Source organism: Athene cunicularia (genome assembly GCF_003259725.1).
Source record: "Athene cunicularia isolate RWA chromosome 12 unlocalized genomic scaffold, athCun1 chr12_part1, whole genome shotgun sequence".
In the NCBI taxonomy this organism is placed as follows: Eukaryota; Metazoa; Chordata; class Aves; order Strigiformes; family Strigidae; genus Athene; species Athene cunicularia.
Window position 1 is genome coordinate 13,700,922 of NW_020799116.1, and position 18,144 is coordinate 13,719,065.

Here is an 18,144-nt window from a genome sequence, read left to right on the forward strand (position 1 = left end):
CCTGGCCTCCCCTCCCCTCCCCTCGCCGGTGCTCGGCCGCTGCGATGTGGTGAGGGGCTGCGTCCCAGCCAGCCCCTCGTCCTGCCCAGTGCCGCGGGGACGCTTGCCCGGGCCTCAGGGACACGGAGCCTCCAGCCAAAAGCAGGTGGGGATCCCGGGCCGTATGGACGTGCAGTTCCGCTTGCGCCCACTGACACCGCTGCCGCGGCACTGCCGTGCACCGGGCAGCAGGCGCGGTCCTTGTGCCACCACAAGCATCTCCGGGACCAGGCTGCTTCCCCAGGGCGCCGGGAAGAGGCCGTGGGGTAAGCCGCCCTGCCGCTGGCAGGAGGGGCGAGGCAGGAAGACACCGGCGTTACACCGGCGTTACACCGGCGCTTTGGCAGGAGGCGCTGCCGATGCTCCGCAGCCCTAACAGCTCCCTCCGCCCACCCATGGCAGCAGCAAGCAGCACCATGTCTGGCATCTTCAGGCATGGGTTTTCTACGGTGCACACGAGAAAGGGCTTCCCCTTGTGCGGTGCCGCAGGGCAGTGGCTCTCCCAGGCAGTGCCCAGGCACCTGCAGCAGCATCACAGCCCCAGTCACCCAGCCTCACCACCCACGGGCACCCACACGCGTGGCAGGGATTTAGCTGGCGCTCCCCTGCGCCCCAATGCAGACCTCAGCTGCCCCCACCCACCAGGTCAGTCATCACTGGAAAGAAAGTTGCAGGTTGTTGTTCCAGCATCCATGAAAAAACCCTGTTTTTCTAAGGAAAATTCAGTTTGTGGCCCTTGCGTCAGGATGGTTCATTAGCGCATCAGCCTTGCAACTTGGCTGTTGGTTTGATCTCAATCAACCAATATCGCAGCCTAATCCACCGAAGCTTGTAATAGGCTTAGGAATAACAGGGGTTCACGTCCTCATTAGTGTTCCGTTCACTGCAGCGGGGGAAACATCCTTGGCTGCATCCTGTTGAAGAAGAGGGGAGCCTGAGGCAGGGTGGCTGGGGCGCATCTGGAGAAGAGCCATGTCAGGGGGGGAAAACACAGTAAATCCGGGAGATGGGGAGAATTTACAATGGGGTAGGGAAGGGCAGGGAGTACTGAGACACAGCGCCTCCATGCACATCCCAGCTCCAGGGGGGCTACAAGAGCCCCTCGTGGAGCTGTGCTGGATGGGCTGTGGTTCAGGGTGGGTAGGCTGGGGAGCAGGGGGATCCCAGTGCCTACACCACAGCCAGGCTGGGCACTGCTGGCACCCCTTGTGCAGCTTCTACGTAGCTCCCAAAACCACACAATGTTAACAGCAGGATGGATTCACACTGAAGATGGGGCTTCTCTGCTGGCCCAGCCCTTGGTCCCAGTACTGCCGGAGTCACGCGCAGTCTCCAACCCTCCTGGGGAGCCAAACACACTCCCACCCTGCAGGAAACCTAATGAGGCTGGGCAAGGTCCCACAGTCCCTTGGCAGAAATGTGAGTGGCAGCTTTGGAGCTGCACACTGCTTATGACAGCGTGGGCCCTCTGCACAGCAAGGAGGAGGTCAGAGATGTGTTGACCCCTGAGCACAGCAGGTCTGGGGACCTCAAGGAGGTCCAGCTGCCACTGCCGGGGTGGTGCCCTCTGCATCAGCTGTGGAGAGGACTGTGGCATCCCACATGCTGCAGCACTGAATCCTGGTGTCACCAGTGCTTTGCCTCTGCCTGTCCCATGTTCCTGTGCTCCCCTGCCAACCATGACCACCAACTGGCTCTCACCTGGCTTCGGTTCCACTGATGATGACAGATGGTCCCCTATCAATTATCATTAGTGTAAATGAGGGGGTGGGAAGAGCACGTGCTGCTCGCTGATTTGGGGTTTGACTGCAAGCAGGCTCCCACTCCCAGGATGGAAAGCAACCACAAAGCAGGGCCTGCAACACGGCCAGCAGGTCCCCAGAGCACCTTGCACCATCCTCACAGCTGGTGGGTCTCTGTACAGGGCTGGTGCCTCCCACCACCATCAGCCACACAGAAGCCAAGGCCAGGCTTCTGCACCACCCGGGCAACAGCAGAGTGGGCAGAGGCAACCTGGGCTGAGCAAATGTTTCAGGTTCATCATGGGAAACACCAAGCAAGCCCTAGAGCGGTGCTAGCACAGCTCAGCACATGCTGGAGAGAAATTGCCATGGTTGGTGCTTACACCTGGTGGGTGTGGATTTCCAAGCCTCTGGAGAAGCTGACACTATAATTTATAAACTCCATAGGATTCCTGAACATCGGTAATCTGCTATGATTAACTCCTCAGACACCGCAAAATGCCTCCGGCTTGGCTGGTCCAGCACCAGCACTGACGGGGCCGTGGCTATGCCAGCTCTGTGTGTGTGGTGCCCCAGAGGGATTTACATTCTCCCCCTCCAGGCCCTTGCACACCCGCCCGAGCCATCCGGGCACATCAGACTTACACTGACAGGCAGAGCAGCCCCAGCCCCCCTCACAGCTTACCCAGAAAACCTCGTCTAATAAAGGGCAGTGCAGCATCCGCATGTGACAGGAACATGCTGGCTTTGCGCGAGTCCCTGCCGCTGGCTAGATTATACATTGCACCTCCTCAAACCTGGGATTTGCAGCCAAGAAACCCAATCAGGAGAGAAGCAATGCTTTTAAAAAATTATGAAGGCTTTCAAGTTTATTTGTTCTAATTACCCAGCTGACAGCTCTGGGGAGGAGGAGAAAATCATCGGGGTATTACTGCCACAAAATAGTAGTAATTGAATCATTCCAGACAATAAAGCAGAGTCGCAGGTCACAGGCAGCACATAGTTCCCTCCCGCGCCAGCCCCCCAACACCCCTCACTGCTGCGCTGCAATAAAAACACACAGATATGAGGCAACACCACTCCCAACAGTGGCCCGTTGTGGCTAATAGCTACACAAGCGTGTTCTCTGTGTCTGTCACCCGTGTGCAGAGCAGGAACCACTGAGCAGGCTTGGGGATAATTAGCTTAGGTGCTGCAGTTTGATTCCCTGCGATGTGCAAAGGCCTTTCCTTGGCGGTGGGTGCAGGTCTCCCCCAGGACACCCCACGGGAGGCTGCTCCCCAGCTCTTCCAGCCCTGGCTACAGTGACAGCACACTGGTGGTGCAGGTGGGGTGATGCTCACTGGGCAGCTGGGACATGGGGTGAGCGAGCCCCAGAGACAGCAAAGGCTCAGGGATGCTGAAGGGACCCGCCAGCTCTGCCTGTTCAGGCTCAGCCCAGCCAGAGCTCTGCCAGCCAGCCCCCCATGGCAGGCAGGGTGCTGTCACAAAAGGCTTTGCCCAGGCTGTGCTCCTGGCTAGCAGGGCCACGGCTCCTGCCCGCTTCTGAGCTTCCACCGGGCTCTGGGCTTGCCCTAGCCTGGCACAGGAAAGCCTGGACTGCGTTACTGAGAGCAAGTGCTAGAGGAACATCCCACTGCTGCAGCCGGGCAGGAGCCGGCCACATTCCCAAGCAACACCCAGAGGCAAGCTGAGGCTAGCTGAGGGGGACACGCACTGAGCAAGGGGGCACAGGAGAACCACAGCAGGGTGGGCACTCGTGAGCACTGGCAGCCCCCATGCATTGTGGTTCCCCCCTGATGTGCAGCTTGACTCACTGCAAGGCTACGGCAAGGAAACACTGGCCAAAGAGGCAGGAGCTGGGACGCAGCCCTGGCCACATTTCTGCAGGCAGCTGTGCTTGGTGCAACGTCCCCTGTTCGAGGGGGTAGAGCCTGCACCTGGCATTTACACCTCTACTCTTGGCCAGGGCTGTAGCCCACTGTCCCCATGGCTGCCTCAGGACGCAGCCAGGAGCAGACACCAGCTTCCCCGCTCCCAACTTGGTGCTTTACCAAGCACCCGCTGCCCTCCCACCACACGCACCCCCTGTCATCCAAGGCACCCCCAAAGCAGCACACACGGGGCTGAGGTTTGGGAACAGACACCCTCAGCCAGAGTGTGATTCATTAGCACTCGATACAGACCGTTAAACCCTCGCTGCATGGGCTTGCTGCCTCGGCAGCTCTGCTGGGAGCCATCTGAGGCTGCGCTGCCCTGCAGGAAGCAAACTGCTGAGTCCAGCTCTGCTAAACCCTTAATCTGGAGCAGCGATGCTGGGCAGACCCATGGGGGTGATGGCTGCGGCCCTAGCAGGGCTGCTGCCCTCCACCACTCCTTACCTGCCATCAATGTGGTAGGAAGACACAATGCGAGAAGCTGAGTGTGGGAAAACTACTGCATTGCTCGTGTTCGAAAATCAGCACCCACTGCTCTGCCTTAGCGGGCAGCAGGCAGCCCAGCCACCCCTACCGCTTCGGCCCCCCAACAGGATGGGGCAGGCAGGGCTACATTCACAAGAGTCCAGTTTAAGACATTTTTATTCCTCTGCATGTTACACTTAGTGTTTAAGAAAATACAGGATCCCTTTTGACATTCATACATTTTTACAGGGGAAAAATAGGTTTCTCTGTGAGGGTGGTTATTAAGTTTGGGCATTCCCAGGCTGACTTCAAGAGGTCCTCACCTGCCTTGGCTGCCAGGCCAACCCCCTCCGATCCTGAGCATTACTGCCCCAGTGCCCAGAGTCTGGGCCTGCAGAGCAGAGCTCATGTCATCACCTCAAGCTAAAAGAACAAAATACAGTTCCCAGTATTTCCAGTTCCACCTTCCAATAGCTCCTACACTGGATACGGCAAAGGAAGAGCTGGGGACAGGGAGCGACCAGACTGTGCAGATACAAATATCTAAGAGACCCACGTTAGTGTGTGTGACTATCTGTAACAGGGAAACAGGTTAATCTCGTTTGCTAGAAACCTAGAGGAAAGATAAATAAAGGTTCCCCACACTCGTGCATAGTCACAAACAGCTACTGGACACCAGGCTCACACTGCCTCTGAGCGCTGCCACGTGCAGAGGGAGGGCAGCAAGGCAGAGCTACTATGAAGCTCAAGGCAAGAAATCCACACGCTTCACGAACAGAGCACGCCTGCCCACACGCAGCCCCTCTGCTCGGGGCCCTGGGGCAACGCTGCGACAGAGGAGAGGTGGCAAGCGGCAGCTTTCACTCGGCAGGACACGTCTTTGCACTGTGTCCAGGCCAAAGCTTCCTAAGGGCAGCATCACTCATGTTGTTGTTACTGCTAGGCTGCCACAGTGTGCAAGAAATTCAGATTTAAACATCACTATAGAAAGCAGATTGAAAAAAGCAGCTGCTGGGGTAAGACCTCTATGACCCTAGGTGGGCTGCTACCCAGAGGCAAAGCTGATGGCCAGGAGGGAGTGAAGGGCTCACTAGACGAGGCATTAGACAGCGAGCGAGCTACCTCCCCTTGGCAGGGCTGCAGCACATTGGCACTAGCAGCAGAAAACAAAACAGATGTTACAAAAGCTTCTTCCAAGCACCAGCAGACGCCACTTGGTCACTGCAGGGAGAGAGATGCACATGGAAAAGAAGTGACACCCTAAGGCCTTTCTCTTTGGGACACCAGCGCAGCTAAACACCCCCCACCCCAGCTGCTAAGTCCCTCGCAAGCTCTCTGCCCTTCCTGCTAACACCAGCCCCACAAATACCTCCTGCCTGAGTCTTGCAGGCAAACCACGTGCCAGCGCCCACCTCACTCTGACTTCCCCCCAGAACCAGGCCCTGGGGGCACCCCATGCCCTTTCTGCCGCTGGCGTTTCTAAAGGGCTGGCAAACGCTGTCCCACCCTTAGGCCTCGCACGGAGGGATATAAGGTATGAGCTGTACTGGAAGGGAATGGGGAGAAAGTGTCAACAAGGGACATCGTCGATCCAAATGGTTCAAACTCCAGTCCAAGCTGAGGGGCAGTTAGCTGGTACCAGGAGAGATTTCTGGGAACTCCTTATAAATCTCCAAGATGATCAGTTTGTCCATCTGGCACTGCTGGCCCTCCTCCTCCTCCCCCAGGATGCGCTGCAAGATGCCCTGCAGGTCGGAGAGGCGGTGCTGGTGCTGCAGATAGGGCGTGGAGCGGATGATGGCGTGCATCAGAGACAGATACTCCATCCTCAGCTGCCAAGTGGGAGGGGAGACAAAACACAGAGCACAATGAAAGATTTAAAGTGAGATAAACAAGCATGCCAGCCTCCGTGACAGCATGAGCACAGGAACAGCTGCTGCTGCACCACCAGCCAGAGAGCGACTCCAGAGGCACCTGCTTTTCCTTAAGGCTCATTAGTAGCTATGGAAAACTCTGCTTTCCCACAGCAATCCAGTGCTGCTCTTCACCCGCTCTTAAACAGGTACGCATCCCCTGCCTTTTGCAACACCAAAACAGAGAGATCCCTCCTACTTCTACTCCTCACAGAGGGTCCCTGTTCCCAGAGGTCCTTGGACTTGATGCAGACCACCCGAAGCCTGGCAGATCTTTCTTCAAACACACCTTTCTCCCACTGTGCATTGGGCCTGATAAATCCCCACTTAACTCCTCAGCCCCCAAGGCTGAGAAATGTCGTGCCCACCCAAGGACTCCACTCTTGCCTGCACCAGCAGGCCCCATGGAGGGCCAGGAGAAACATCATTGCTTTTAGACTGTGCTCCCTTCCCCAATGCCTATGGGTTACTGTGAGCACCTTGTCTCCTGGGGAGAGATCAGCAATCTGCCGCACCAGGATGTCTATCAGGACCATCATGTCTGTGTGGTAGAAGATGCTGGCTGTATCCTTGCTGGCAAAGATGTCCTGCAGAAACTTCAGCACTGAGTGCGGTGGCTGAGGCTGATGCTTGAAGATACAAACCGGATCATCTGGGGAAGGCAGAGACTGTGCTAAGCCACATGCTCCCCATTGACCTCCTCCTCTTATCTTCAGCACACATCCCTTCATTTGACCCTACAGGCTTTGGAGAGGAGCTGTCCCTGGCCTCGGCCAGCCACTCCCTGCCTGTGGCTAGCTTTTGTGCTGGCAGACCTTAGTGCCTTGCACAAAGCTGTCTAATCAGGATGGCAGCTCTGCAGGGTACCAAGCCGAGACCAAACTCATTAGTATTAGCATTAATCATTGTTTATGTTTCACCTACCATCCCAGGTGAGAGCTCATTAGCACATCACCTCTCAGTGCCTCCCCTTTTTGCTCAACAGCTACCACTCATTTTCTCCCTCATTTATTAAGCCCGGTCCAATAACCACTCTGAAAAGCCCATCAGAGCCTGTACCAGAAACAAGCTTTCACCACAGAGACCAGCTAGTACCATCCCAGAAGCAAGAAAGAAACACTGCCATGTTTAAATGAGTCACCACATCCTGTTGTCTTCCAAAACACATCCTGTCAGGCTCCCAAGAGGGGCTCTGGGACAATGCAGCCCCCCCAACCCCAGCAGTTGTCAGGAAGGCAGGCAAAAGAGAAGCATCTTCATTAGATTGGGGCCCCCCTCTTTATTTCCCCAGCCCCTTGCAGTAAGGTGATCTCTGCAGGGAATCTGGCAGGGAAAGGGCTAAACAAAGGCTTTGGGAGGAGGCCAGACAGAAGAGCACTGAAATGCCGGCTGCCCTCAAACTGATATAGTGAGGAGACAGTGATTTGCAACCCCAAAGAGAGCTAAAGCCAGAGTAAGATGAGCTGCAAGCATCACAGATGAGTTATTTACCAGCAAATCAACAAAACGAATCTCAGGCAGCAAAGCCCCTGTGCTCCAAAAAGTATTAGAAAGCACAATAGTGGCATGCAGCACAGGCAGAAATACCTGGCACCGCTCTTCCTGCGGAGATCTCCAGCTTTCTAGCAATCTGCTTTGCAAAAGCTCTACACGTACAGTGGATTTCACTCTATGCTTGGAGCAGACACAAAGCTAACCCTCTGCCGGCGGTTCTGAAATGGGAAGTTCCACTCTAAGCAGCATTTTGGAAGGCAAGACCTCACTCTGGATCTGTCCCCTGGGGCAGATGATTGCCAGCACAGGCTGAGGTTTGTGTGCCAGTGCTGATGGAGCCCTGTCTGTCCACGGACAGAAGTGGCCCAGGACCAGCTTTCCTCCCAGACAAGAGCTTGCCTGCGTTGCAGCCAGCCATGCCATGAGATGGGGCGGATCTGAGCCAGTACATGGAAATGGCAGCCCTCTCTTCCTAGATGCCATCAGCATTACTATTCCTTGTGCAGTTCCATCCTCAGCAATGCAGCCTGTCACCCTCATAAACTCACCAGGAAGCAGCATGTCCTGCCTGAGCTGACAGCTCTTCAGCTACCTGCATCCCTGACACATCCCACCCCTTAACGAGCACCGGGCTCGTCTCCCCGAGTCACCGTTAGCTGCACCCCCTGCCAGGCACGTAATAGTGCCGCAAACACTCACCTCCCCTGTTCAGCAGCAGCAGCAGCTTTTCTGTGAAAGTCTTGACATTTGAGTGCTTGCTTATTGTAGTCATGATCACACTGTGTTCTGGAACTAAGGGAGAAACCTGTTCAGCACATCCTTTTGTTTCCTGAAGACCATGGTAATAAAATAAATGGTGGAGGGCTCCTATTTCGCAGCAGTGCTCTGGGGAGCTTTGGGGAACCAGTCTATCAGGGCTACAAAGTTTCAGCCCCACGGGGTGGGTGAGGAGGGAGAAGGAAGGTAGAATAAACCTGGAAACAACACATGAAAAACTTGAGACTTTGTGCTTTCTATATGCATTTAATTTACATGTGGGCTCCAGTCCTGCCAGCCAAATACTGTGAAATACCTTGAAAAGGCTTTATGTTGTCAAACAGTAGCTCTGCTCACAACCCTCTGAAGCCAAGGGCTCCACTCTCTGCTGTATTCTTACTTCGTATCAGTAGTGCCCTGCTAGAATTTACTGCCTCTCAAGCTCTTATAAGGGCTGACCAGGTCCCAGGAACATGCCAGAAGGGAAACGTTTTTCTTCCCAGCACATGGCACCAGGCTATGCAACAGTAGGGGCTGAAGAATTCTTCTAGGAAATGTCCCCTAGCCTGCTTTGGGGGTGATTTGTGGTAACTAATGTATGTTCATTCTAGCAGATCTTATGCATGTGTGTGAGTGTGCACACTCAGAAGCATCCAAACAACATAGTGTGGCTATTTCTGTGGCACAGGGTTGGCAACCCTATAATATTTCACAGGCTGCAAAGTGCTTTAGGATCCTTTATGCTGAAGGGCATCAATGTAATATGTTTTTAGAAGAGTTTTTGAACTAATGCTGCACCACTTAAGTGTATAATAGATAAACCTTGCAGGCAGAGGAATAAAAAAATTCAATCTACTAATAAGCAACCTGAACATCATTTAGCATGTTCTTAGAATCAGAGAACAAGTCACTGCTCTCAGCTACATCCCAGGTGGGCAATAATCCCCCAGAAACACACTGCCTGTCATGCATTATTGCCCAATTACTGCAGCCAGGAAGTATATGGGTAAGTGTGAGAAGGGGTAATGAATGAAAGTGGTAGAGATATACTTAACCAGTCTGTGCAATCAACTTTCACATGAAATTAGAAACTTTCCCATAAATTTTAATGAAGCACAACTCAAAATAACAGGTAAATTACTGGACACGTCCTTGTTGCTTTATCCTCCCCTCTCTCCACGAAGCCAAAGATAAAGCCATGAAGCAGAACAATAGGAAGTCTTGTTCTAAAGACAACTGGAGCAACAGGACATTTTGGGTTAAGGAGGGGCCTCCCTCGGCAGGACCTTAAACTACTCTCCAATCTTCCAACAACAGGCTTCAAACCTCACAGGCAGCGAGAGGGCAAATGCCCTTCTCTAGGGACCAGATGTGTTGTCTTTTCTCATGGAGCTCAGGAGGGGAGGACAGAGAACAAGGGCAATCAGGAGAGAGCACAGCTCAGGTCAACGTTGAAGAGCCTGGCCCCAAAACACAGGCACTGCACTGAATGAGCTTCAGGAGGGGCAGATGGGCAAGCAGAAGGTTTGTCAAGACCTACAGAAGGCAGAGGACTTTCTTTCTGGACTTATACTGAGAAATACCTGCTAAGGCATCTTCTCTCCTAAACCACCTATGCCTACAAGTTAACTAACCCCACTCATGTTCTGCAAGTGCAGCCCAGTAACTGCTTTGATCCAGGCAGTATGGAAGTATAGAGAGAAATCCGCTGGGCTACACATTGCTGCTGTGCCCCAGAGGGTCAACTGGTTGGACATGGGCTCTCAGACCATTTTTTCCTCTAGGGTTTTGCACAATATTTAAACACAGTGTATTATCAGAAGCTACAGGAGCTGGAGAGGTTATGATAGCACCATGAAGACCCAGTGTATTCTCCTCATTCTTCATACCCTCACTCCAGACCACCGAAATCCTGCCAAGGCAGAGCAGCACCAAACCAACCTGGAATGTGAAGATTGAAGGCCAGAAGGACATTGACAAATAAGTCAGGCAGCTGGTCGGTGGTGTCCGAGGGCAGCCCGTCTTCAATCACATCCAGCAGAAACTGAACAAACTGAGAGTTGAGATGTTCTGTGCAAGGAGAAAAAGGGCATTTATAGCACAGTGAAAATAAACCAAGCAGCAAGGGACCATGCAAGTCACTTATCCATGCTTTTATGCTTAAAAACCATTAATGGAGTGCCAGTGTCAGCCTCCAGGGAATTAACAGCCCTGCAAGAGGACTAGACAGACCACTGAAGTGTCTTTGTGCAAGAGATAAGTGGCTCAGAGAACTACCCACAGTGCAGGGGAATGCTGAAAGTTGGTCCCTCACTGGCAGTTTTTTGGAGTAAATAAAACACCAAATCCTGTTCCAGCTGTTGTTGCAGCATCACTGCTGCCAACGAAGGCTTCAGGTAGGAAGAGATTTGTATTCTTACCACCAATTCAATCCATCTATTTAAAAAAAGTAATCATCCAGATTATTAGTAATAACCCATTTTTCAATTTAGCTATTAGGAAAGCTCATGTAAATAAGTCCACCTGCAGAAAATAATTGCCAGTGTTACATGAGGAGAGAAAAGCAGGAGGTGTGGAGGCTCATTCCACAGTCTCTACTGCACCAGCTTAGATCTGGTATGTATTTACTGGAGTATTAAGGTGAAGCTAAGGAGATGCTTACAAAAATCTACTACATTTCTAGGAGGATGAGCCCAGAGTTTCCCAAACACAGGGAACATAACAGGGCCTTGAGAAGCAGCAGGCAGGCAGGGCTTTCTGGCTGAAGGTTAGAATGAAAGGACAGAGGATAAAACAGGCAGATCTGGCACGCCTGTACTTCCTTACTGACCATTATACCCTTAATCATCTCTGCTTCCCTTAAGGGCTTGAAATACAGAGGGCTGCACCCTCCTGTTAGAAGGCAGACCAGGAACAGGACACATTATGCAGCTGACAGCTTTAGTGGGTGTTCATGGAGTGAAGTGGGCTCTCAGCCTCATCAGCAGACAGAATGTCTCTGAGGCAAGTAAGAGGTGCGTGCTTTCACACAGGGCAGAGGTAAAATAAAATGCCACTTAGAGCAATGGGAAAAAAAATCCACCCCTTCTGCAGCATGGCATCAGTCTTCTACTGCTCTAACCCAGATTTGTGCTGCTCTCTGGAAATCTGGCATCTCAGCCCAGAGTTCTGGCAGCCAGGCTCTACTGATAAAGACCAGACCCGACTCTTGCCCTTCTTGCACTGGGCTTTCCCCCTCGCTTGCCCCCACCCTGGCCATGGGGACAGGTCCTGTCCCTGTGTCTGCTGGTGTGCCCCAGATGTCCCACCATCAGCTCTGCTGTCCCACCAAGCCGTAAGCGTAAGCTGCTCTTACCGTAGTGATGATACGGCAGGGGCTCTCCCATGGAGAACATCATTGCCAGCACCAGTGCAGAGTAACACATCTTTTGATGATCTGCAAGATAAAGGTTCTGCTATTAGCTGTTCTGAGGATGTTCCCCAGCTGCAGCTGGGAAGTCACACGTTTAATATAGACATTTAACACTGATTAGACTGCTCCTCATTCCTGTATGTACTGAGCTATAAGGGTGTTTTTCCCCCTGTTTAAGCACACCACACACCTTCTGTGCCATGCATTTCCAAAGCAATGTAAAAATAGTCACAACAAGAATTCTTGATTTTTTTCCTCTCCACCTAAAGAGGATCTGGGCAAACTGGATCTGAATAATTAAAAACCGCCCCTGCACAGTCCCAGGACACATCCCATAGTTATGTAATTGCTGAACCCAGAAAAAGCATCCATCTGGCCACCTCGAAATACTGACTGTTCCAACCACTACCACCCCCAGACAGCTACGCTGCTTGTTACCATCTCTGCACCACTCTACTTTTCACTACCTCAGCTCTGCCTGGAGGTATAAAAGGTCTCTGGGGAGGCCAGATCACTGTTCATGGCTCAGGCTGTGCATCTGCCCACCTCCCAGGCCACACATGTCTCCAGCATTAATACATCCCGCAGCCTGCTAGTCCAAAACAATTTTTGCTGGCAGCAGCTATATCTGAATGCTCCACAGAACCACAGCCAGTACCTTTCCTGAATTGTAATTAATGGATACACCTCAATAGCTATTTGCAGAAGCAAAGAGAGTCATAGAATAGGATCTATGTCATCAAATATAGCCTCCATCCAAGTTCAGCAAGTCTGAAGCTGATTGGAAAAGGAGCATTATTTTTATAAAGTAGGTTACCACGCATACTGGCTAAATAAAGTTCACCTATATCTCCCAGAAGGAGCCTAGGGACACTTTGTTACAAGGAAACTAAGGATATATTTATAAAAAACTGACCAAAATTACTTTTCGTTAGAGGAATATGTCCCTTCAATGTATGATGCTTCTCCCAACATACTATTTCCTTGCATGATACATGTGGGTTCCAGAATCTCCTCAAAGCCCTTTAAGACACTGCCCTTCTCTATGCACAAATCAACCCATCTCTAAGCACCTACATCCAGCAGTTTGGTTTTGACTGCACAGACTGACACCTTCACTGTCACCACACACTCTTGGACTTGGCCAAAGGACTTGCAACACTTGGCAGCTCTTAGATTTACTGTTAGAACACAGGGAAAAATGCTAGTGAATCATTCCAGCCTTGTGCCCCAGGAAAGTCAGCTCTGTGAGCAAAGCCTCTACAAACAAAGAACATGCAGACTTTGTCAGAGCTCCACAAGATGCCAGAGTTTTCAAATAGCAAATACTTTGAGTAAAAATAGATCATTTAGGGCTTAACCAGAGATACTACAGCATTAACAAGATTAAGACTTTGTAGGAGAGTGCTCTAGACCATGTGGCAGCAAGGGAAAGCTGGAAAGCTGCTGTTTACTCTTGGTAAACAGAGAAGGAGGATATTCAATGACTTAAATATAATTCATACTTATATAAGAAGCTCTCAGCTATAAGGTGTCAGTGATGCCAAAGCTCACTGTAGCAGAAAAAACAATCTGACAAACTGTTCCCACACAAAACTTCTTCATTCTTCCTTCCACAGCTTCAGGAGCTGGGTATCAGAGGCAGGATGCTGCAGTAGGTAGACATATGGACCTGCTGTTCCCATGTTCCTTGTAAGGCTTTTATGAACAAAACGTTTTCCCTCATCACATCAGGAGCAATGAAATAATGATCTGAGAACCAGAAGCCAGTGATAAACATGTGGTTGTAGCAAATATGGAGGAAGAGATTAGAGATGGGAGGGAGGAAGGTAGTTTTACATGTCCTTTGCCCATCTGCCATGAACTGATGTCCATTCATCTTGGTTGACAGCAAACTCCACTACTAGGTGGTAATTCTTGTTGTATTTGCCTAAGGATGCTGAATCAAAGGAAGGTGAAACCAGTCAGAAAGCTGATCTTGGGGCAAATACAGATTAACCCAGTGCACTCACTCAGCACAGACTTCACAAGACTGCAGCAAGACTCACCACACTGAAGAACAGAGAAACTGTCAGTCAAAGAACAGCTTTTTTTTTTACCTTTCAGAGCAGCACCAGTGGCTTCAAGAAAGTTAATAGCATTAATACAACCCTCCTGAAGCAGAGGAACTCTGCTGACAACAGACTGCTAAGCATCCCTCAAGTGGCCGTGAAGGGCAGGATAGATATGGCTGTTTGCCCACCAGACTTCATCTCCAAAGTCTGTTGAGGTTAAGAAAGCTGCTATTGCATATGAAAGATATTTCTCAGATGCCTTCAACCTCTTAGCTTCCAACCTTTGCTTCCAACCTCTAAGCACAGCAGTGCAAAACCCAGGCACTGAGAGCAGACACCACTGTCTACAACTGAAGGGAAGAGACCCCCACAGCTGACTTGCATGTATGCTGAGCTGCAACAAGGGAGAAAGTCATGATTACAGACTGGATTATCCCTGTCTGTTTTCTTTGGAATTGTTCTGGCTAATTCTGCCTCACTGTGGCTTATTATAAGCTCTTCTAACACTGATAGATGTGCAGGCCAGCCACAGCAAAGGGAAGTGGCTGTCCAAAAGCAGTAAGACCCAAGCATCTGGCAGAAGAACTGGCCAGCAGCCAACATGTCTGCATCAGCCCCAGGGTAACGCGCCTTCTCATCAAAGGCACCCAGCATCCACGCACAGGGCTTCTGCCTCGGCTGCTCTTCAGTAACAAGCCAGGAGGGATCCCACAGAGCTGCTGCAGCCAGTTCAAAGCTCCCCAGTTGCTTAGTACTGGCAGCAGTTGCTCTGGCCCCTGTCATCCACAGATGGGATTAGCTATTCCATGGTATGTCACAGATAAACTGCTATTCCCCGGTTTTTAGTACCAAAATGAACTCAAGTTGTTCTAGGATTCAAGGTCATGTTTTCATGCAAGTTACCACTTGCCATTTGCTGGCAGAACAGGGAGCAGTAAGCACCAGAATGTTAGGAGGGAACTACTAATGCCCTAAAACACCTCTGAAGAACAGACATGTTTGGGCCAAGGATGTTTACTTCTATGCAGCTCTGCTGGGAAGACCAAGAGGACTAGATGCCACACGGATGACATCTGTGCAAACATCTGCCACACGCTTAGCACGAGGAAGGCAGCACAGGATCAGGGCACCAATTTGGGAGGCTCCTGTAACCAAAAGTGGTCTGTCAGCAAAGGAAGAGCAGCTTATCACACTTTGACTGTACTGCTTATATATTACAGCAAGGAGGGTAAAAAAAACCCAAAACCCCTCACTTTGAGACAAAGCTAGGGAAAGAAGAGATGCCGCAGAGCTGCAGGTTGGCAGTTTGGAGGACACAGCAGAGCCACTTTTCAGTCACTTCTGCTGCAATGCTTTTAGGTCCCCAAAGCAGAGCTAATGCTAGGAGATATGCCTGCTTCAACGAGAAGTGCCATGTGGAGATCAGCAGAGTCATGCAGGTCAGAGCTGAATGCTCCATCATGTCAAGAGCCTGAGTTAGCTGTGCTATCTGGGATGACACAGCCCCTGGCAAAACGCCCTGGACAGCAACACTGTGACCAGGCAAGGGATAAGAAGGGCAACCAGCCCACCCTGCACAAAGGCAGTTTGAGGAACAGAGCAGGAAACTGAAGCCTGTTTGGGCATGGTACAGAAAACGCTCATCAACTGGAGACAATCTTTATGAATTAATGATGGATGCATGATAAAGTTTATTTTTGGCAGCACAAAATCAGGAGTAATGTTGCCACAGAAGCACAGTCATAGTCCCATAACCAAGTATGATTTGCTTCTTGAGCAGTAAAATCTCATCCCAGGGAAGTTTCTCATGCATAACCAGATAAAACACCAACAGTGTGGTAAGCTCACTACATAGACTTGATAAGCAGCAGTAGTGCAAAGAGAAAGCACAGCTAATGCAGGCATAATCATCTTGGTCCTATACGACACCACCAGTGCTTTGCCCCGCCCCGAGCTGAAACAATATTTTTCAGGCACTATTCACCTTTGAAATGCCTGCACTTCAAAGCATCTAAGCAAAGACGAGCACAAAGCCTTCTGCAACAGGCTTTATTTTCACCGCTCATACCCCTTTCCAGATTAGCCCTGTCATCCCTGTCCATCACACAGTCGGGTTGGCACAGTCTGTGATGGGATGCTGGGAACGGGGACTTCTATTATGCACATCCAAGATGGTCAGCTTGGACATTTACTTGGCTCACATCAAAAGGATGTGACTGTCCCTGTTCTGCACAGATTTGTCAATCCCTACACAATCTCGTCACAAAATTATAGTTCTCCACAGCTCCATGATGCCTGCAGCAAACCAACAGGCTAGACACTGCAATCAGGGCAGCAAGGCTGGGGCTCTTCTGATTTGATCCACATGGTCACTCAACAGCTACTGTAAGTGTGGGTCATGATTAGTAGAAAACAATGGATTTTCAATATCCCTTTAAGGGAAAAAGTAGTATATGCCACTGCCAGCACTGGTGACCTACAGGCTGACTCCAAAATGGGGAGTAAAGCTGTGACTGCCCAGGGCCAGGCATGTGTGGGGACCTGGAAGGGAATGTCAGGGGAGTATTAATACACATTTACCTTCCTCGGCATCTGATCCTGGCTGCTGGGAGATAAAGGACACTGGGCTAAGCAGGAGATCTGAGGGACAATGCTAGCAAAATCTGACCACTCCACCACCACCGAGCATTTGAGCACATGGAGCTCAAAGGACAGGAAGGACATTCCTGTTAACAGTAGGGACAGCTCATCCTAACAAAGGAAGCAGAAGCATGATCTAGAAGGAACATGAGGGTGAAGTCTGGGTATCAAAAGCAAAATGCTGGGGAAATCAGGGCTGTGGCACTATCCTGCAAAGGACAAAGACTGCAACTTTGTTAACAGCACTACCATTTCCCTTGGTACAGTGGTGGAGAGAGCTTTAACCAGCACATATCTCAATCATCAGCAAGAAACACTGCAAAGCTCTGGGGTAGGGTGCAGAGAAAAACTGCCTATAAGAAGCTGCAGAGATCTTCCTTGAGAACTGCAGGTGTCTCTTGTCAGCATCATGAAACAAAACTGGAGCTCCAAATGTGCTTTAAGACATCTACAAGAAGCAATGCAGATCATTAATGGCATGTTCAAAAGCTTGCACCACTGGACTGAAACATCCCCTCCCCTGCACTCTCCACTTACAGCTGTAATAACCTGAGCAACTTCAAAACCAGACACCATTCTCCCCAGAGCACTGGGCACACAGAACAGTCAGGCAATGAGGGGCTACCAGTGCTGCCATAAATCATCTAATGGAAAGACACGTTCCTGGAGACCTGGGTGCAGCAGCACTGACTCACCCTGCGTGTGAGTCTGCATGTCCCGAGCCAGCTCCATCGGCAGCACAGAGTTTACAAGTGTTGAGATGACTGCAGCGTCCAAGTTGCACATGGCTCCAAAGCACTTCAACAGCAGCAGCCGTAACGGCACCCTGTGCTCCTGCAAAAACAATTTAGTAGATGAAACGATGTCTCAGATGAGAGCTCACTCTAAGGCAGAGACAACTGGCTAGACATTCCTGCTGTTGGGAAGCTACAGACCCTCCCAGGGTGACAGTGAACCCAGCAGCTCTATGAGCTTTTAACAACAGCGTAGGAGTCATTTTACAGTAATGTTCAGCACCGGGCTGCCTACTTGTTGTTGGCACGTGTGGTCTGAGGGCATGTGGCAGCCAGAGCTCAGATCTGAAATGCCCCACTTCATTCACTACATATAATACAAATCAACTACCTATACCCATCCCTAGCAAATACAGATTTAATTTTCTGGGTAGCCAGGCTTCTCTGAGCACAGTGAACTTTTTGTGAATGTTGCTCTGGAGGAGGTCTTTGGACAACACTGTATTTGCAAACCCTCTTCAGCATGTGATGGTTAATGACCAGGATGGGAGCAGCTCCTCCCCTGTGAAGCTGTTGGGTTTGTGCTGGGAGCAGAGGCTTTTGGGACATGCAGGGATTTCAGCAAAGATGACACAACCTGCAGCTCCCCACAGGAGCTCTAGTGCTGGGGGAACCTTCATACTCCAGCTTCAGCCAGCAGCGCCAGGGTTCAGAGAATATAAGTGCGCCAATGCCTGGCACTAGGCATGACAGCAGCCAGAGCAGGAGAGCCAACTGCTCTCCACCTGGTCAGGCTTCCTTGAAATCTTCGTCAAAGAAGAGCAGGCAGTGAAAGCCAGCAGGCTGCATTATGCCCAGCCTGCCTTCCCACTGCTCCCAAATATGCTACAGCCCCCCGATGCTAAACTCTGGGTTTAGACACAGAAGTGCCAGATGAAAGCTAAATGCCACAAGGCTT

At 51.0% G+C, this 18,144-nt stretch overlaps 1 protein-coding gene across 1 annotated transcript in view; it reads right to left on the reverse strand.

Moving 5' to 3' along the window:
• Positions 1-4,342: 4,342 nt before the first annotated feature.
• NCKIPSD (NCK interacting protein with SH3 domain) overlaps positions 4,343-18,144 on the reverse strand; it is a 34,747-nt gene continuing 20,945 nt past the window's right edge. Inside the window, exons 8-13 of the mRNA XM_026857427.1 lie at positions 17,148-17,286; positions 11,702-11,782; positions 10,288-10,416; positions 8,290-8,382; positions 6,576-6,748; positions 4,343-6,015 (exon numbers count right to left, since the gene is read on the reverse strand). Coding sequence (XP_026713228.1) covers positions 5,812-6,015; positions 6,576-6,748; positions 8,290-8,382; positions 10,288-10,416; positions 11,702-11,782; positions 17,148-17,286 — 819 coding nt within the window. The 3' untranslated portion in view covers positions 4,343-5,811. The remainder of the gene's footprint in view (positions 6,016-6,575; positions 6,749-8,289; positions 8,383-10,287; positions 10,417-11,701; positions 11,783-17,147; positions 17,287-18,144) is intronic.